Source organism: Chaetodon auriga, chromosome 21, assembly GCF_051107435.1.
Source record: "Chaetodon auriga isolate fChaAug3 chromosome 21, fChaAug3.hap1, whole genome shotgun sequence".
Lineage (NCBI taxonomy): Eukaryota > Metazoa > Chordata > Actinopteri > Chaetodontiformes > Chaetodontidae > Chaetodon > Chaetodon auriga.
The window spans coordinates 1,727,501-1,748,368 of NC_135094.1; the positions used below are offsets into that span (position 1 = coordinate 1,727,501).

The 20,868-nt window shown below is 46.0% G+C and overlaps 2 protein-coding genes and 1 long non-coding RNA gene across 8 annotated transcripts in view; 2 read left to right on the forward strand and 1 right to left on the reverse strand.

The window, feature by feature from the left end:
- The window catches only part of LOC143314511 (sodium channel protein type 2 subunit alpha-like), a 41,516-nt gene extending 27,790 nt beyond the window's left edge, over positions 1-13,726 (reverse strand). Inside the window, exon 1 of the mRNA XM_076721574.1 lies at positions 13,070-13,726. The gene's annotated coding sequence lies outside the window, so the exon portion shown is untranslated. The remainder of the gene's footprint in view (positions 1-13,069) is intronic.
- A 2,825-nt stretch (positions 13,727-16,551) lies between these two features.
- The window catches only part of LOC143314459 (aspartyl/asparaginyl beta-hydroxylase-like), a 28,445-nt gene continuing 24,128 nt past the window's right edge, over positions 16,552-20,868 (forward strand). For 3 of the 6 annotated variants that reach the window (XM_076721482.1, XM_076721485.1, XM_076721484.1), the window contains exon 1: positions 16,606-16,784. In XM_076721482.1, coding sequence (XP_076577597.1) covers positions 16,745-16,784 — 40 coding nt within the window. In that variant the 5' untranslated portion in view covers positions 16,606-16,744. Of the gene's footprint in view, positions 16,785-20,868 lie in introns of all 6 variants that reach the window. The other 3 variants (XM_076721483.1, XM_076721486.1, XM_076721481.1) reach the window with 3 other exon arrangements.
- LOC143314462 (uncharacterized) lies at positions 19,333-19,742 on the forward strand. The gene is made up of 2 exons (XR_013075800.1): positions 19,333-19,504; positions 19,583-19,742. It is a non-coding gene; the product is annotated as an uncharacterized LOC143314462 (long non-coding RNA).

The following is a 20,868-nucleotide window of genomic DNA, read 5'->3' on the forward strand; positions in this document are numbered from 1 at the left end:
CGTGTTGTGCAGGTGTCTCACCTGAAGCAGCGACAGATGAATTATGTCTGCAGATAGTTACCGTCTATTTTGTTTGTTAGGACGAACACGCGCGCACACACACACACACACACACACACACACACACTCACACAGGTGGTTTCACCAATGATCTGCAGGTGGCGCTGACGTCCAAAGAAACGCAGCAACACGCCAACAAAGGCAGTGAAGAAGAAGACTGGCCTGTAAATGTCCGGGATGTAAGAGAAGCAGCTGTGAGGACAGAAATGAATTCAACGAGCTGCTTTGTTTGACCTCAAGGACTCAGAGAAAAACACTGAACTTCTGTTTGTTTTCAGGAAAACTGCAGCTTTAAGTCCAAATCAGCAAAAAACCTTTGAGCCGATTTTAAAGAAGCCGGAAGTTTTCAGTCAAAGCTTCAGCTTCTGGTTCATGGTTTGTACTTCACTTCACTCACTTTGATGTGTGTGGCAGCTGTTGCTCTCCTGAACAACAGGTTTGACTCTCAGCCGGCTTCTGCCTGTGTGTCAAAGCAGGAAACAACGCAGCTAACAGCTAACAGCTAGCAGCTAGCAAAAACTGGAAGATATCTTTTTAATTCTTAATAAAACAAAAAGAAAGTTTTTAAAATATCCTGCAGATCTTCAGTCCTTCTGTGTGTGTGTGTGTGTGTGTGTGTGTGTGTGTGTGTGTGTGTGTGTGTGTGTGTGGGTGGGTGTGTGTAAGTGCGTGCGTGCATGGTTTCACCTGTCCAACATGGCAGCTGGTTAGCATGTTAGCTCGCTGCTTCAATCTATACATGCTAATGTTTTTCTGGCTATTAACCACCAGCAGCTTATTCTGGTCTTGAGGGATAACTAGCAAGCTTAACCCTGACGACCCCTCCGCCGACCCCGAGACGACCCCGCGACTGCACACACACACACGCGCACACACACACACACACACACACACCACCAGCTGAAGGCTGTTCATCACCGCCAACAAGGACAGAAAGACGCGCAGTGACCAGTCAACAATGTCCAGCATTTTTGTTTGTTTGTTTGGTTTTAAAACATGCAGAGATTTTAATTTTATTTTTTATTTCGGCTGTTTTAACCTGTTTGAACCGTTGCTCTGAATGTCTTTGACGGGTTTGAGTTAGTTTTTCTTGACTGACTTTATTTTCCTCTCATTTTCGTCGTTGATTTGTGAAGCTGTGTGCCCCGATGTTTTATTACTGCACTCAAGTTTTTTTTTTTCAATGTTGTGCTCAGGTCTCTGGGGTCAAAACAAAAAGGTACACACACACGCACGCACGCACGCACACACACACACACACACACACACTTGCACACACAGCCGTCTCTTCGTGTTACCTCCTCCCTGCTGAAGCGCCCTGACCAGCTTCACAGAGGCTGCTGTTAATTCTTTATTTCGCTGCTGTTTTTTATTTTTAATCTGACTCTCAGACACACAGACCACAGCAGGAAGTGATGTCATCTCCTTCTTCTACTTCACTGCGTGGACATCTGAAGGACAGCTGTCTCCCCTGACAGTCGGAAACACACAAACTTAGATTTCTTTGCTGGACAAATGAGCGGGATAGTTTGCTGCATCTGTGGACGACGTGTTTGTTGTTCAGTCGACAAGGTCATCAGTTCCATCACACACACACACACACACACACACACACACACACACACACACACACACACACACCAAGCATGCATCATGGGACAATTCATTTCGACAATAATCACAAGAAACAACATAAAAATACTGTATTACAAGTACAAGTGATGTATTCAAAAGTCCTACTTAAGTAAAAGTACAGTGGTACTATCAGTAAAATATACTTCAAGTATCCGTAGAAACAGCACAGTAGTGTAGTTAGTTATAGTCAGTTTTATGCAGTGAAAGTACAGCAGTATCGCCAGCTTCATGTAGTAGCACTACAGTAGTATAGTTGGTTTTATGCAGTAGAAGTACAATCGTATAGTTGGCTCCATGCAGTAACTGTACTCACAAACGACTCAGAGACTCACAGGAAAGTTCTCAGAAGCCAAACAAACAGAAAATGTTCACGTTTCCTCGTTAGCAGCTCAAACACACACAGAACACAAACGATGCATCCAACCAGAAAAGGCTGCAGCTGGTCGAGAGGCAGACCTGTCCTAGGTGTTTCCCTGCCTTTCATCCAGTGCATGCTGGGATACGCTCCAGCCGCACCACGACCCCGAGCTGGGAGTTTTTCTATAGGATGCTTTTCTGCTGCTTGCAGGGCTGAGGACCTCCGTCATGGCTGCCAGCAGGGTGACTTCCATCACCTGGAAGTCCTCTTTAAAACTCCAAACGACGGCTGGGGAGCCGCCAAAGTGGCCGCCAGAAAAGAATGAATCGACCGCGGCCAAAACCGGACCGACGCTTGGCCGGCGCCTGCTGGTCGTCTCCCAGTCTGTGCAGGAGCCAGCAGAGCCACCGGCCCTCCACATGGGACGTGGAGCCGAAAAACAGGAGGTTCAAAATACCAAAGTACGGATCGAACTGGCAAGCTGATCCACCCGCTTCACTCCCATACCTTAAAATAAAACCCATCTGAGGCACAGAGACCAATCATTTGATTGTCTTTATGAGCACTTTTTATCCACTGACTGTGATCAGAAGGTTTTATTGTTATTGCTTTCCTCCTGCTCCTCCTGGATCTCCTCTATACGATTAGGCAGCATGAGCGTATTGACATGTACTGAGAGGAGAAGCGACAGACGCTGACACAAAGCTCAGAAACTGGAGAGCAGAGGCTGATGGAGAGAAACGAGAAAAGGATGCAGGCAGACACTCAGCATCGCTTTTACTGTCACTTCTACCTCCATTACTGGACGGACTGTTACTGACGTCCTTCTCATCCTGCTTTATGCACCTCTGTGCACTTAATGCAGATCATACACTGCATATCTACAGATGAAGCAGTTTGAAAAGTGCAGCAGAGAAATGGAGACAAACTGCTAAACTGCATTTAATTACAGTTTTCAGGTCGATTTTTGTGTATTTCCTTGAACGGGAGGCGCCGTTACTGCGTCTGACTTTAAAACTGGTGTAAAAACAGCACAGCATCTGCACAACAAGCTGTTTTCAAGGAAATGTCTTTATGAAGAAGAAACGTGAGAGAGATTCTCGAAGTTTGCACAAACTTTGGTCCAGTGTTTTCACACGACTCGGCGGAGAAGAAGAGTTTTTATCAGCTGCCCAAACTTTAAACTTTGGAAAATAAAGTCCTCTGTTGCATGAAATTAATTTCACTTCAGCTCGTCTCCATTAAATCCTCTTTCTGTAAAACTGCACGCTCCCTGACTCAGAACCCACTTTTACAATTTCACGTGTTTCAGAGTTTTATCAAATAGTTCATTTGTTTATAATTTTAGTTTGATCACAGCGTAACGCGGCTCGCTTAAATGAATACACAGCGAGACGAGTGGAGGCCGTTACAGCTTCCACTGTGCCGCTGTCCACATACTTATGGCCACGTGGTGTATTTTCAGCTCAATCACATGCACACAGGTTCGCCACCAAAAGCAAATAATCTGTTTCGCTGTTTTATATTTCTGCAGTTAACATGTTTATTAGTCATTTTCATGTCTTCATAAAATCAGTTATTCATTAATAATATTGCAGCTTCAGATAAGGGTTCGTTTCACGGCTGGTATCAAACATTAAATTAATATACTCTCCCTCCTATTAATAACTAAAAAAAACTAAAAATACAGAGAAATGAATGGAAGTGTGAAGATACTTTGAGCAACATGTGATTCATACAGATTCATGTGGAGCGACGGAGCAAGGAGGAGGAGGAGGAGGAGGAGGAGGAGGAGGACTGAGAGACAGAGGGAGCATGAAGGATGTGAAAATTAAAAGACAGGAAATGGAGAGACAGGTGAAGAAGATGAGGCAGCGGCAGAAAGCAGAGGAGAAGAAGAAGAGAGAGATGGAGGTCTTCGACATGGCCGCCCGTCGTCACGATAAATCAGCAGCTGCAAAGTGTTTTAAAATGCCGGCCTGCTGCTGAGAGGAGAGCAGCCCTGATTTACTGCAACAAGGTTCATTTTTAATCATCAGCACATCTGACTCACATTTAATGTTTGAGCCGCGGAGCGATGGCTTCAAACCAGCACGGCCTCCGGACGCTTCCCATCAGCCCTGCTGCTTCCGACGACGAGGCTGACCTGTCGCCCCGAAACGCAACGAAAATATTTAGATATTTTACAATTATTTTACAAAAATGTACAAAAACATATTCCACATTTACAGAAATCTCTGATACATACATCCAAAAGAACGATCTTCACCGAGCGTCAGGGGATCTCTGAACATGAGCGAAGGCGGGTCGTGTTCGTGTCGTTTTCTCTCTTTTAGCTCTGATTTTGGTCTCCTCCTGCTCCTCAGGGAAAATCTGGCTCTTTATCTGCTAAATGCTGCACTGTGTCCACCAGCTGAGAGTCTGCTGTTTGCCGCTCGGCAGGTCGTGAACTGCTGCTTTCACGTTTCTCTTCTCTAAAAACAACGCAATGAGAGCGAACCAGTCGTGTCTGGACGCACAAACAACGAGCTGAAGGTCACGATAAAGCTCCTTAGAGCCAACGGAGGCTAAAATAATGATTACAGCCTCTTTAAAAGACCCACCTGTTCACTCACCTTTGCTTTGCTTTTAGCTGTATTTATTCTTTCATCGCGTCTCTTTGGTCTTTTATCGTGAAGTGCTCGGTGACTCTGCCTGAACTAGCTTACACTGAGGTCACCTGCTCGCTCGCTGGGCCAATGATGAAGCAGCATTGTACATTTTGCACTTCCAAATTTCATGATGGTGTCGTTTTCAGCGTCCTTGGAAGACAAAGCACACGTGACAGAGGGGAAAGTCCCAAAACGACGAGTCTCCTTCCAGATCCAATCCAGCAGACACGAAGCCGCTTCTTTGATCGTCTTCTGGATGAAACTGACAGCTTTTTGTGTTGGATTCATAATACTGTAATGACGCAGTGTAGCTTCAGTTAAAACAGGAAGGAAACAGGAGGACAAGGAGGGGACAGAAGGAGCAGGTGTGGGAGGCTGAACAGGTGGAGGAGGAGCAGGAGTGTCGGCCGTGTCAACAGGAGGTCGAGTGACTTCATGTGTCTCTGATAAATCATGAGACCTCAAAGCAGACGAGCTGTCTCCAAGGTCAGCTGACCACACAGGGCGTGTGTGTGTGTGTGTGTGTGTGTGTGTGTGTGTGTGTGTGTGTGTGTGTGTGTGTGTGTGTTCCCAGTGATCCCACAGCCTCCAGCACGCTGCAGTAAATCGTTTCATTTCACTGTAAATTCTGCGAGTGCAGAAAGTAAAAACGACAGAACATTAAATCCAGCTGAACAATACAGATGAACTTTGTTCCTCCTCAGCTCCTGTAGTCGCCCCCACCGCTCATTTAGTCATGACGGATGTCAGTGAGACCTGAGCGCCGGATGGAGCCGGCTCACCTCCAGCGTGAGTGAAGTCAGTGAAGTGACTGAACTTCATTTAAAGTCAAAAAACCCCAAAGTCTCCACTGCAATCAAAACAAACACGGTCCGCTTCCTCACCGCCGCCGCCGCCGCCGCGCTCGTCCTGAATTATTTGGATCCTCTCAGACAGAATGTAAAGAAAGACTCCACTGGGTCTGCTGCTGCTGGTGACACTGGTCGCAGTGGTTCTGCTGTTGCTATGGTTACAGAGGTGAGTTCTGGTCCCAAAGCACAGGGTGGTGATCCTGACGAACAGGTGAAACACGGCGTGTGTGTGTGTGTGTGTGTGTGTGTGTGTGTGTGTGTGTGTGTGCATGTGTGTGTGTGCGTGTGTGTGCATGTGTGTGTGTGTGTGTGCACGTTCTACATTTCAATGATTCTGTGATGATTGAGAAGCAGACACATCCACAGAGTGTGATTGATAACACTGCCCTGCATCTCTGAAGCAATAAAGCATCACACACACACACGCACACACACACACACACACACACACACAGATACACACACACACAGATACACACTTGCTAATGAAAAGATGGAGGAATATTCTGTCATCAGCCACTCCTTCACCAAGACACACAGATTGTTACATATGTACACACACACACACACACACACACCAGCCAATCATCTCGTTGCTAAACACAGCCGTGGAGGCATGCGAGCGGCTCGAGGTGCGTTTGATTTACCCCCACAGACGCTTGAAGAGAAGTGGACGTGTCACCGAGCGGGTGGAGATAAATCAGCTGTTGCTGCACGGTGCTGAAAAATCCACAACACCTCTCCATCACACGCCTGATGTCATCACGCCGTGACCTCTGACCTTCATGCCACCGGCTGCTTGTGTGGTTGGAGACGGTGAAGCTTGTTGTTGCTGAAGTGAAGCTTCACGAGCGAACAAACAAACGAGGCGCGGCGCATGTTCAGTCCAGACCTACTTATAACCGGCCAATCAGCACGAGTAACTGCAGCCTCTGCTCCTAAACAGGAAGTGAGTGACCTCAAAGCAAAGAATCAAACATCGGGCTCGCTGTCTGACCCCGATGACATCATGATGACATCATCTGGGTGGTTTTCTCAGCCAGCTGGCCGACAGTAAACTGATCTCTGTGGGTAAAATCGACGGAGCCTCTCTTTTCTACCTGCCATCAGTTACAGAACCACAGAAGAAGACACGCTGCAGAACCGCCTCACAGGGCGGAACAGCAGCTGCTTTAAGACTCTCCAGCCTCACGTTAAAATCCTCTTCCAGCAAACAAACGGCGTTTAAGGTGCGACACACCTGAAAAACAGCCTGAAATGTGTAGTTTTCGTGTCTGACGGGGTGATTTAAAGAAAATGAACGGGTGCAGGCGAGGCGTGACCTCTCGCTCCTCCTCCTCCTCTCCCCCTCTGCCAGGATTCGTCTGGATTTTTCCTCGCCTCGCGTCGTTTTGCACGCTCCTCCTTCGGAGCGGTTCGGGCTGATCCGGCCTCTTTGTTCCTCCGTAAGCTGCCTTATGCTGCCTTGAACACTCACTTAAGGAAAATGTTGACCGTCAGACCTCGATTAGAGCTGACACATGCTGCTCTTTGGTATTTCACTTCATGTGAGTCACCGGTGCAGCTGCCTTTGGAGCTCTCGCTGAAGAATATCACTGTTTGTTTGTAAAGCAGACGCCGGGAAAGAATATCTTTAATATCTAACAAAAGCATTTATACTTTATCGTTTATTTCTCTTACTGGAGAACACGTGATTTTGTTTGAGCAGACGGCTTTTAAGGATAATATAATAAATTCATAATAATAAAATAAAACACTTCACTTTAGGTTTGGTATAAAACAAAAATGTGTGAATTTCATTGAGAGTTTCCATAAAACTGTGACCAAAGAATGTTTAAATGAATTCATAATTTACATTTTAACAAAAAAAAGTCAATTTAAAAGTTAGTGCTAAAATCAGAGTACACTATTGTACTGTAATCACAGTACTGTCAGAGTACTTGTACTTCAGCGTCACAAAAGATTGAAGGTGACTTTGTCAGGAATGAGCTCTTGTGTTCGTTCAGTTTAGGATCTTTTGAAACTTTTATGATGAAATTAGGCTTTAAGAGGAGAGAAGAGTAGCAGGAAAAGGCCACAGAATAGACGAAGAAGAAGAAGAAGAAGAAGAAGAAGAAGACGAGGATAAATTTTATATCACAGGCAAATTCTACAGATTTCACTTCCCTGAATCATCTCAAATTAAACTTTAAACCAACAGATTTCTTTAAATCCGGCGGATCAATACGAGCTCTAATTCCTGCCCTGCTGACGCCGGCGTCTCCAGATTTGGACGGTGGAAGCAGGAAAGAAGGCGTCGCTCCAGAGTGTTTCTGAGCTGCTTTAAGGAGGAATAACAGATCATTAACGTGTCAGCGGCCTCGGCTCGGTGCACTCTGTGAGGGACGATCACTGACATTAAAGCATGAACAGATCAGCTGATCCTGCTGGTTCAGCTGGACCACATCAGACTCCGAGCTGGTTCTGGTTCTGGTTCTGGTTCTGGTTCTGGTTCTGGTCTTTCTGTCATCAAAGTGCTTTTTTTTCTTTCACAACTTCATTTCTCATCTTTTTCACATTTCTGTGTGAGGATGACTCCAGCCAGCCATCTAATGTAGCTAAGTACATTTACTCGAGTACTGCACATACAGTAAGTACAAAGTCGAGGTACTCTTACTTTTCATTTCCATTTAACGCAGCTTTGCACTTGTACTCCACCACCAGAAGCAAATGTTATACTTTAACTCCACGACATTTGTCTGACAGCTTTAGTCTTCAGAGTACAGATTTTCATGCCCTTCCTGTCCGGTGAAAACCACGTATCTCCAGATGTGTTCAGTGTTTGTGATGAGCTGAAGGATGAAGTGTCTTCAGCTAAATAAACTCTTTAAAAAGCCTCTTGGATCAGCTGGGAAACCAAAAGCAACTGAATCCTGCACACTGGACCTTTGAAGGTTTTGACATGGATCTAGTTCAGGTCTCAGTTCCAGGGCCGCGCAGGACTCTAGTCCAAGGGAAGAAACTCATGAAGTGCATTTAGGAACTAAAAGTCCTTTTTTCCATCACATTGTAAGAACTGTGATAATCAATTTAGACTAATAACTAAATTAAAAGCAACAAGTCTGTTCACAGCATCACTTCTGCATGTGATGATATTTGAATGATTGTTATGAAGAAGACACACAGGTTGAAAGAGGAGGCAAAAACAACAGAAAGACAAGACAGCCGTCTGCTGAGGAGCATCGATCTGCTGTTTTCTGGTCATTTTCCAGCTTTGATACGATGACAGCGTTGGAACAATTAGCAAGCGCAGTTAATCTTCTTGTCCTCGAGACAACCAGTCTGACCAGCAGTCTCAAGACTCGTGTTTGACCAGACACATCAGAAAACTCCACCTCGGGCTTTTTGGAGAAGGAGGAACTACATTTATTCCTCATTTCCTCGAAACGCAGGTGATGTTTCTGAGCCGAACAATAATGTTCTGGTCAATGCTGCGAAACATTTGGTTCTTTGTAATGTTCTGAGAAATGCGCCTTTCACATTTCACAGGATCTGACATGAACGTTTGTGTCTTTCATGGGAGTTAATGGCCATGAAAACAAACTGAAGAAGCACAGAAAAGAAATGAATGCAAAGCAAACGCTGAGAGGTGGATTGTGAGGGCTCAGGAGGGTTTTCAGTCTCTGTGATAAAAGCTATAGAGCTGCTCTCAGGTTTCATACGGTGCCTTTACTGCACAAAGGTTGGCGGTAATAAGCAGGAAGCTGGTTTCAGCCTGCAGGACTGATGTGAGAACAGAGAGCCGCGGCGCTGCCTCGTCCGTCAAACAGCAGCTCGTGTTGTCTCAGCGCCCGGCTCGGGAAAGGTCAGGCCTGCTGCTCCAACACTGAACAAACAGCACAACGCCGTGTGGGGCTTTTCAGCCCAACACACACTCTGAGACGCGTCCAGGCACACACACACAGTATCACCTGCACACACGCAGACGCACAAACAGGGGACAGGACACCCGTGGGCTCACGTAGGCACACACACACACACACACACACACACACACACACACACACACACACACACACACACACACATAAGCACTCTCTCACACACACAAATGTAATGCATGTGAGGCAGGCGGTGCAGCGCTGGGACACCTGTTGTAGGGTTGTAGCAGAGCGCCGTCGAGGCGTTGACACAGCGGCTACTGCAGAGTTTGAGCCACGATGAGGAGGACGGAACAGCACTCAGCTCCTCTGCTTTAAAGTTTGTTAACCTGTAGCCACACCCATCAGTGATGTCAGAGTTGGCATGTCAACGGTTGACCGTTAATCGTTCAACCGCCGGTTATATAAGCCAGGTTAGGTTCATTTGCACACACACACAGCGTGATGCACAGGTGGAAATAATTCCAGAGTTAGATGTGAAAATGTTCTGTCTCTACACGCTGATTTTGCTGCTTCCCTCTCTCTCCTTCCTCTCCCGATTGGCTGAATTTAGAATTCATTTCAGCCAATCAGAGTTAGTGATGATTGTTGGAACAGTTAAAGAGGAACGACAAAGGTTTTTGGTGAGTTTTATTTGGTTTCTGTTGAGTTTGAATGAAGCGTGTTTCATGATGGTAAAATTGCTGTTTTTTTGAATGGAGTCTGGTGGCTTCGGCTGTTTAAACAAAATGATCCATCTCTGCAGGGATCATCTCCATAATGCCGTGAGACTCTTAGAAAAACAATGTGAGGCTGTCATCAGTGGACGTGCACTGACGCTGTGGAGGGATTACACTGCAGCTCGTTTTAGGGACCAGTTTTAAAAATCACGGTCCCCATTAGTCCCTTAAAGACTACAACATGGAAAATCAGGATCCAGCTGTGTTAGCTGGTCACTGCAGCCCCAAAGTGATTTTTCTACACATATTGAGCATTACAGGAGATAGACGAACAACAGGGAAACGCGATCACTCATCTATGGGGATATCTTCAAAATCATCTGATATGAAGGGATGTGTAAAATGCCTGAACGTGCAGCAGAGACTGATCAGTTGTTCCTGTGCAGATTCAAAGAACATGAAGCAGCAGATCGCCGTTCGCTGCCGGAGGATTTATGACGCATCAACCAACTGATGAGCAGCACATCTGCAAACGACCAGCACAATCTGAACCCTCTGCGGCGCTGCGCACTTCCTTCACACCTGACGTGTTGCTTCAGGTTACCTGTTTCAGGTAAGCAGCGGCCGGATGTCTCACGGTACACTGTGTCCCTTTCTTCTCAGCGTCCTCGCCATGTTTCAGCCTCTTTCATGGGCAGAAAAGCTCAGAGGAAGCAGAGTGTTTTGAAACTGTCCAGGTTGTAAACATGCCATTGAAGGCACAGCCAATAGAATCGCAGGGTCAAGGATGCTGTCGACCTTCCATCCTTCCGATCGTCCTTCTCTTCTTCCTTGCTTCGTCCTTCCAGTGCGCTCACCTTCTTTTCCATCAACACTCGTTCTTCTGTCCTTCCTGCATTTATTTTTCTTCCCTTCCTACCAACAGCCTTCATGTCCTACCTTCCTTCCTACCCCTCCTTCCTTGTGTCCTTTCCTATCTTGCTTCTACCCACTCATCCCTCTCCCCCTTCTTTCTCTCTCTCGTCCTTGTTTTCCGGCTTTCCTCCCCAGCCACCGTTCCTCCTCCACCACTCCACCTCCATACACCTGCCCTGTCGAGCTGTTGCACACGAGGACATTTACAACAAACGCAGCATGAATATGTTTTGAAACAGAGAAATTCTTGCTAACGCGCCCCCCAGAGGGAGAATTGCTGGGTCGTGACATGAGCTACAGGACCGCTGTCCGGAGTCTTCCTCAAGGACACCTCGGTGAGGTGGGGGTGGAGGGCGGCCTGCAGCCACTGGGCAGGACTTTCAGCCATTTTCTTCACGTTAGTTTTTTAATCCAGTCGTCTAAACTAACGTCACAGAACAAATGCTGATGCTCAGGTTTAACGTGGACTCTGTGAGCCAGAACAAAACACCAGGAATAAGATGTCAGCGATGTCAGGAATGAGAAGATGTCGTGAGGTTGAACAGTTGTTACTGTTCAGTCTGTTATTTTACAGGATTTATGGAGTGAATGTTCAGTTTCTGCCTGTAAAAACGCTGATTAAAACTGATCCAGGGCCAGACGCTGCGTGCCGAAGTAATCTGTGGTCGTCAGGTCAGAATGTGTGAAGGATTCATCCAGAAGGTGGAAGGTCAAAGGTCAGCAGGCAGCTCCAACGAGCACAGCTGCAGCTTTAACTGCTATTCTGCTTTTGCTCTTTTTTTTTTCTTTTCACAGCATCGTCACAAACTGGGAAAATGTGAGCAAACCATCCTGAATAAATCAACAAGAATTTAAATATTTCTACATTAACGGTGCTGGAACAGACAGAACGCTCTGACTAAAAGCCTCATTCGACGCAGTTTGTTGTGAAAATCCAGAAAATCAACCACACACACTCACACTCACACACACACACACACACAAACACAGTACGTGATTAGAAGTATATGACACAAACATTTAGTCCACCAAAAAAACACACCGTTCACTGCTAAACACACTCCTCAAGTGCCACATAAAAATTACAGGAAGACCACAGGAATATTATAGAGATGGGAAATAAAATGCATCACATTAAACGAGCAGCCTGGTGTCACACAAACCTGCAGCTCCTCCAAATATTATACAAATATATCAGAAGACATGAAGCAAATAGGAAATATAGTAAAATATTTCTATAAAATAACAGCAAGTGCCACCAAAATCACGAATATTCTAAGATCAATGTTGTGGTTTGTAATAGGAGGACAGATTATGTGTCAGTGTGGGATTAATTATCATAAAAGTATTTAAAGGTTTCCATTGAGAAGCGCTGAGTGCCAAGAAGAAACGTTTGATTATTAAAGGTTTAAAACAGAACAACCAGCAGCAACCACAGCCCCAAATGTATCATGTCTTCCATAAACAGAGCCGGTTAATTAATGGAAAGTGGCGGCACGGCTCGGCTCGGCTCGGCACAGTTGATGAGGAGCGGGGTTGCATAGGAACAGAGGAAACTGAGTCTCTGGAGGGCGAAAGTAGCTCAAAACAGGGATGAGAGAAGGGCGCGCGGCTCTGACATGGACTGCAAAGTGCGCGTTGTTCTGCCGTCCAGAATCACTCAGTGTCCAAACATTCAGCAGCGCGCAGACTGAAGCGGCTCATCGCCACTGATGTTGGTTTTCTGGTTCATGGTTCTGGTTTTCAGGGGGTCTGTGTGCAGAAATACGACTTTTAATGCATTTTAAATTTGGTTTCATTCCCATATTGGCCTAAATGAAAACATCCGTTTTCTGTGTGTCTTGGTGAGAAAGACAGAAATTAGAAAATGAGACGTTTCTGTTTGACAGAAGTGATTTTCCCTCAGTGTCGCAGGTGTTTTGCTTGTCGGGATCAACGGGCTCGAAAAGGTCAGAGTTCATCCATGAGAGCATTTATCCCAGCCTTTAAACAGAAACAACAAAGAAACGCATGTACTCACATGTGAATCTCCTGCGTTGAAAACTGCGGGTTTTTGTCTCGCTGTCACACCATCACCGCTCCACCGCGCTCCGCTCACAGCTGCCAAATCCCATCCGGAGAGCAGGCGCAAAGTGGCCGATCCATGAGCGAGAAACTCCGCGCGGCGCCAGGAAAGAAAAGTGGCTGGAGTAAAATCTCTTGATGGAAGAGTAAAATAATGAAGTTCTTTTATTATTATTATTACATCCAAGCAGAGGAAAGATGAGGAGAACAATGAGGAGCGGCAGGAGCGCAGGAGCGTCCCTCCGGCCGCGGCACAGGAGCGGACTGTAGCGCTTCAGTCCAGCCGGGGAGGGGAAAGTGCGCACCGGGCGGCTTCACTCCGTCTGCTCCGCTTCCTCCGGCATCTTCCCAACTTCAGCCTCTTCAGTCCTCCGGAGAAGCTTCAGCCTTCTTTTATTCCCCCTAAATCCCGGAAAACACACTCCTCCACCTCGGGAAAAGAGATTTTTAATTTCTTCTCATCCTGCTCAGGTGTGATAATTAAGCAGAACACACGCTTCCAAAATAAAAGTCCTCCTCGCGGCTCCAGTTGTTGCTTCTTTTTTTTTTTTCCTTTGGGAAATTAATTGAAGGCGAATAAGTGGGAAGTTTTGCCGTCAGACCGGAGTGTTAAGCTGCGTGTCGGTGCGTCGGTAGGTCGGTAGGCTGACCGGCCGGACTCCCATCATCCCCGCCGCTTGATCGCCCCCTGGACGCGGACGAAGAGAGAGAGGGAGGGAAAATTGGAGAGAGGGAGAGAGAGGGAGAGTATCGCGAGGTTACGCCCTAAGTCCCGTTTTTCTCGCGCTGTGGTGACCGAGGGCACGTGCACGCGCACGCGATCACCGGGAAAGGAACACGCACATGAGCGCAGAAGTAGGCTATGGAGCGAAAAGAACACGCAGAGACGCGCTTGTTGGCGCACACACGCACGAGCACAGAGCGCACACAGAGCAGAGAACGAACGCGCGCGCGCGCGCACACGCACATGCACACACACACACAGACTGAGGCGCGTGTATTGGTCACCTTTAATTCACTGTAAAGCAGCTTGTCTGCTCTGGCTGTTTGTACTCTGATGTAATTTGACCTCATGGACGTTTTTCATCTTCAGACTTCTGGACCTGAACGCGTCCTGATACACTACATGGCCAAAAGTTTGTGGACAACCCCTGAGCCTTGTCTCCTGGTTTGGCCCTGTAGTTCCAGTGAAGGGAATCCTTAATTCTACAAAACTCAGTGATAATTCTTCAGTGTTCTTCCAACTTCGTGCCAACGTTTCTCATATTCACGTCTTTGTTGTATGACTGTGCAGAGATCAGCTACATGATGGTTTTCCTAGTTTGACTGGTCTGCACAGAGCACTGACCTGAGCCCCATCCAGCACCTGTGGCATGAACCAGATCATCAACTGTGATCCAGACCTGATCACCTGATGCTCCAGTGTGTGAATGGGATCAAATCCCTGCAGCAGGTTCAACATGTGGAGGAGAGACTTAGAGCAGAGGTCAGGTGGAAATATTCAAACTGCTCAGATGAACATGCTTTCAGATTGCTGAGACGTCCTCTTGTCAACACTGTTGTATTAAAAACATGAAGGTCACACATTGAGCCTGTTGAGATGATGATACGACACAAAGAACACAATGAATGTGGTTGATGTTAAGAAAGAAAAGACAGTTAAAATGACAGAAATGGACACCAGCCGTTGTCCTGAAGTCCTTCAGGACGATAACCGGCCTGTGTTTGCACGTTTTGTCATTTAAAACTGTTTCTGTGATTGAACACCTGTACTGAGCGTAAACTTTCCTCTAACTGGTGACTTCCAAACAGCTTCTTCTGTTGTCTTCATTTCTGTCTCTGTTGTCCACCTCCCTCTATGATCTGTTATTTCCCAGCATGCTGCTGTGTCCGGTGAGACCACAGCTTGACATGTACGAGAGTCTCCCCCTTGTGTTTGTTGTGTGAACCTGATCCAGGTGTTTAAACATGTCAGTAATCCTCTCAGAGCACAGAAAGAAGTCCAGGAAATCCAAACAGCCATCGTGTTTCTTCATTGGTTTGTGTCTGTAAGGATTTTGGGTCCGGTGCTCCGAATGCTGCCAGGATTTTCCTTCCCCGCTGAGGAAACACTGACTGTAGCTTTCAGAGAGGACAAAGATGAAAGTCTGACTGTGAGACCAAAGACTGAACAGTCACTGAGCAGCAGCTGCTGTGTGGAAGCTTTAAAGCGCCTGTTTGATTCATGGTTTCGTGTCCAAATCTGCTCAGAATAAGGTTCATGGTGATGCAGAGAGTTTACTGCAAAGTTTAATTAAAGGACTTGAATTAAGGTCATATGGTTTGTTCAGGTGTCTCGATCTGTGCTGCAGGTTCTGAGTCCGTTTTTGTGTGTTAAAGTTTGTTGTTTAACATGTTTTATAAACTGCCCTGACTGAATGTACAGTGTTTCACAGTGTGGAAATGATGTAATGTAAAGGAAGAAGAAGAAGAAGAATACAGATCTGAATACAGATCAGGACGGTCTTTTGACAATCTTTGACATGTAGAGGAAAAGCTGAGACGTTAATATGAATAAAGTAAATAAAGTAAATCTACATCCACCACGTTTGAACTCTCTAGTTTATTTAGTTAGTTTGTTTGAAAATGATTTTTTTTAACACTATTCCTGTGCAGAAACACAGTAAATTTGCATTTTGTTTTGGTTTTTTTCCACAGCCTGTAGAGTTTAAGAGTGAGTGATGCTCTGACGGGGATGTGGCGCTTCATGAGCTCCAGTCTGTCAAACGTGATGCTGCAGCGCCCTCTGTGGGCTAAAGCAATGCGCGAGGCAAAGAAATGTTCCCATCACAGCTTGTCATATAACTTCATACCTTTACAGGTGGAAAATAATAAATGCAATATTAAATATATCCATTATGGGATCAATAGACCAAGCAGGCACTGAATGTCCAAATACTGCAGGGGGAGCTGCTGACTTCATCCGTCAGCTCACAGCAGTCAAACAACAAGGTGCTGACGATGATCAGCCAGAAGAAGTGATGATGGTGATGATGAGATGAGGATGATGACAGATTTTCATAATGGCTTCATCCTTACAATAAGGGAGAAGAGCTTGAGAAAGAAGTAAAGTAAAAGTTTACGTCAGAAAATGTTTTGTAAAATTGTTAATTAATTAATTTCTTTTTTGTTATTCATATTCATCTATGTTTTAAGGCATTGAAATGAAAAGTTCCATCATTTTTTCTGCCTTTGTCACGTCTGCTCTCCGCCCCAGATGTTCAAAACTCTTCATCCTCTTCTGCCACGTTTTTGCTCCTTTCCAAAGAGAAGGACGACACCGGGAAGCTGTACCGCAATCTGATTGGTCCAACACCAGGAGAGAGCGCTTTTAGTCCCACCTATGAGCTGGTTGGGCGGCTCTTATTGGTGGAATTTAAAGCCAATCACGGTTACTATGGACTTTGGCTTTGCTGGTATCCAAGAGAAGACGTGATTTTCGGTGAGCTTGTCGCTTCATCAATGAGAGCAGAGGACGTGAAGGAAGCAGCAGCGCGCGCTTCGTTCGTGTTTTTCAAGTAATTTCAGCTAAGTTAGCTTGTTAGCTCATAGCTGCATCACACAACAGCTGCATTGGAGAAGTTACGAAGCAATGGCCCAGAGAAAGAATCCCAAAAGCCACTCCAAAAAAGGTCAGTAGCCTTCCCTTTCCTTGCTGGATTGTCTCAGCCCTGAACGCGCCGCTGTCCTCTGTACATATTTCCATTTCATGTTTTGCAATTTAAAGTGGTTTTCCCTGTCGGCAGAGATGCATGTCCGACAGAGCAAAACCGAAGCTACTGTAGGACTCGGTGACACACACTCTTTAATACGGCTAACATACCGACACAGAGTGCAGCACGAAACCACAGCTTCCAGCGGTGGATCTCCCGTGGCTCTCCAGGCAGAAGTGCGCCCTGTTAACCAGCAGAAAATCTAAAGATTCTCTTAAAGTAAAGATAGTTAGTGTATTTTACCCTCGCCGAACTGAGAAGTGGGTTTCATATGTTTCTCTAAATATCTTAATTTGTGTTTTCTCAGGTGTTAGCTCTGCCACTGAACAAGAGTATCTTTAACTGGCAGAATTTTAAATTGAGTCTGGTCTGACGTTCTCGCGATACAAGATAACCGGGCCAGTTTAGCCGTTTATGCTTGCTATCAGAATATAAAGAACATGGAGGCTAAACATGTCCAATTTAAGTGTGTGTTTGAGTTTAAATTAAATGATGCTCCATGTGACTGCTAGCTTGTTTGTCCAGCGTTAGCATTGAAGTGGCCGTGTACAAAGCTAACCTAGCTACCAGAAGTGATAGCCGGCTAACATTAGCTAACAAGCTATTAACTTTCTAAAAGACAGCAGTTCATGGTTGATGTTTCTTTGGCTTTAGTCAGTTATAGGAATGAAGGCGACAACACAGTCGGATAACCCGGCTTTGCTCACCTTATTTACACATTTATAAGCCTGACACAGCCTTCCAGGTTACTCCATAATCATAACATAATCTCATCATCATTAATTAGTGCACCGAGCAAAAGCACATTTCTAGTATTATCAGTGTGTGTTTGGAAGTCTTGAGTTCAGTGACCATTTAGACTTCACTGCAGTCATCCATCACACACACACACACACACACACACACACACACACACAGCTGTGTTGTGGTATTTGTACTGTCTGCTAATAAGAATAAATTATGGCGTTCATAGTTAACAGTTGGGAAAACCCATTTAAAGGGTTGGACTGCATTAGGAGAAATGCTTTGTCGCCAACTCAGTTGATGTTGCTGTCATTGGTGTTTGCTCCATAATGATTCCTCAGAAGTTCACACAACTTTCTACTTATGACAATAATCACTGTACATGAGAATGAACAATAAAGACCTGCTGGTGTTCCTGGCTGTATTAGGCCTCACACTAACAATGGGTGTGTCACTCATCCAGAAATAAATGAACATTCGTGCTTTGCAGTCACATCTGTGGTTTAAACCCCAGCACTGTGTGTGAATGGGGAAAGTTAGACTACGAGACAGAAATGCGTAACACTCCCGCAGTGACTCACGTTTATTAAGTATGGGAATGCAGATTAACAACAGCTGGAGTGTGTGCTGCAAACACAGAGCCCATTTATTCATATTCAACATGCAGTACAGAGCAGAAGAAAGCACAAATCAGGCAGAGCTTCACCTTATTTCTGTCTGTTTTTAAGTTTCCCGTCAAGCTGCTTCAAGCCGTTTTGTAAAAATAATGAACGTTGTGAAACTGAAACTGACAGCTTTGGTCACTGCGACAGTGTCTCAGCTGTGCACTCACAAAACTGTGAAGGTGTGTAGTTGACATTTAAACGAAGGTCAAGACACAACAAAGTAGAAATGACTACTCGGCGGTACTCATGAGTACTCATCAGCTGAACGTCAGAGCGTCGGGGTCACGTCCTGGTAATGATTCACTGGTGTTAAACATCGACCTGCTGAGGTCTAACATGGTGCTTTTCTGCTGTGGCACAGTGAAAACTTCAGGTGCTGTCCCTTTAATTAAGGTGACGTGTGTGTGTGTGTGTGTGTGTGTGTGTGAGAGAGAAAACAAACAAGTGTCAAGGTTATTTTGTGGGCTATTCTGTCCTCTCTGGCATCTCACACACACACACACACACACACACACACACACACACACACACACACACACACACACACACACTGTCGCGGGGTTTGTCAGCTCTAATAATAGTGTGGATCAGGTTCTGGATGGCCAGTAGACTGTAGTGCTGCTGGGAGGAAGAGGAGGAGGAAGAGGAGGAGTCTTTCTTCCTCCTGCTCAGCTCAGTCTCATTCTGTCATTCTTCTGGTTCGCTGCTTTTCCTTTGTTTCTTTTCCTGTTTTTCTCTGGAGTTTTCGATTGTTTTTGCCTCTTTTCATCACCTGGTTGATTTGTTATTTTATTGTTATTGTTGCTTTTTTGTGTGTTTTTCTTTCTTGAAAAGTTTGAAGTAGATTTGGTTCTGGTGCAGATTTGTCGTTCCTCCTTTCCACATCAGCTCCATCCCTTCATACTCTGAAACAGATCTGAGTTGTTCTGATGGTGGTCTAGTGTGCAGCCCACTCTGTGTATCTGCTCCGGAGCGTTTGTCTTCACTGGTCCCTGTCTGGCCTGGATCTGGTCTGGCTTGGTCCAGTTTCTGTGGTCAGCTGAGACCTGAGACAGTCAATGCAGCGCTACGGCCACTATGGCGCCTCCTCCTACTCCTCGCCCTCCTCAGTTCCTGTAGAGGAGGTCCACGCCGAGGAAGAGGTATACGCCGAAGAGGAGGTGTATGAGGAGGAGGAGGCAGACCTGCTGATGCAGGAGGAGGAGGTGGAGCCTGTGGTACAGGAGACAGGTAGGATTGGTGTCTGAATTGGCCTGGTTTGGTTTGGTTTGGGCTTGGTTCTTATGTGGCCTGGTTTGGTTTGATTAGGAGGTGTTGATGAGGAGGAGGTCCCACAGTCGAAGGAGGAAGTGCAGCCTGTCAAAGAGGAGACAGGTGGGAAAGGTTTATGAGCTTGATTTGGCATGGTTTGGTTTGGTTTGGTTTGGCATGGTTTGGTTTGGTTTGGCATGGTTTGAGGGTGTGTTGATGAGGAGCAGAGCTCAGCGATACACTGCTGGATATTTGTGGATAATGTCAAAGTGGGGTTGTTGTGGTTTAACTGGCCTGGATTGGTTTGGTTTGGTCTGGTTTGGTCTGGCCTTGTTCACTTTGTCGCATGCTTTTAACACACACTGGATCTAAACACTTCAGCGTCCACGAGTCCTGGCCGTCGTCGTTGGGAAGAAGAAAGCAGTCAGAGGCGAATCAGAGCCGTGATAAACTCGAAAACCGAAACCTCGCCGTCGTAGTTGATCCAGATTCACCTGATTTCATCTAAGCCGTTAGCAGCCACGTAAGAAGAACCACCCTGTGTACGCTGTATGTACGCGTACTGTCTTTGACCTTGGGGGTCATCCTTTGACCTTGTCTCATGGTCCTCTGATGAACTGAGGAGCTCTAAACTAAGTGGGACTTTTACATGTGGACCCTCTAAACACTTCTGAAACAGCTCCTCTCACTCTGCCGCCCTATTGGCTGAACCATTCCAGGCTTTAGTGCTTTAGAGACACTTTTGGACCAAACCAAGAGTCTAATAACAGGACAGACTGTCCCTGCTTTCTGTCTTTAGCACTGAGGCCATTAGTTGGACGTGACTGTCAAACAAAGCGGACAGCTGTTGTCCTGAGCTGCAGCCATGTCGGGGCTGGAGGACCGGCGCTGTCTGTCTTTCACTGCTCTCTCTCTCTCCGTCAGGGTCACGTTGACTCTGTGTCTCTCGCTCTATTCCTGGGTCGGCCCGCCCTCTCTGCCTCCTGCCATGTTGTCTTTTCCTCCTCAGCCTGAATTTGTCGGTTTGCTTTATCACTTGTGGCTCATGAACACATTCTTGCTGTCCCGAAGGGAAACTCTTGGATGCAGATCGGTGTCAATAAAGTCTGATACGGAAAATCTGACCTTTGTGCAAAAATGGCCTCATTCGGGTTAAAGTCGCGACTTTCCCAAAGACACGTCAGTCTTGAATTTGAGTGAAGAGTGTTTTGCTCTACGTGCAGCTGAAGATTTCCTCAACATGAAGACTTCTCAGTGTTCAGCTCTTGTTTTAGATCAGTGTTGCTATAGTAAACCTGGAGATCTGTTTTTGCACCTGACAAACCAAAATGCTCATTATGTTG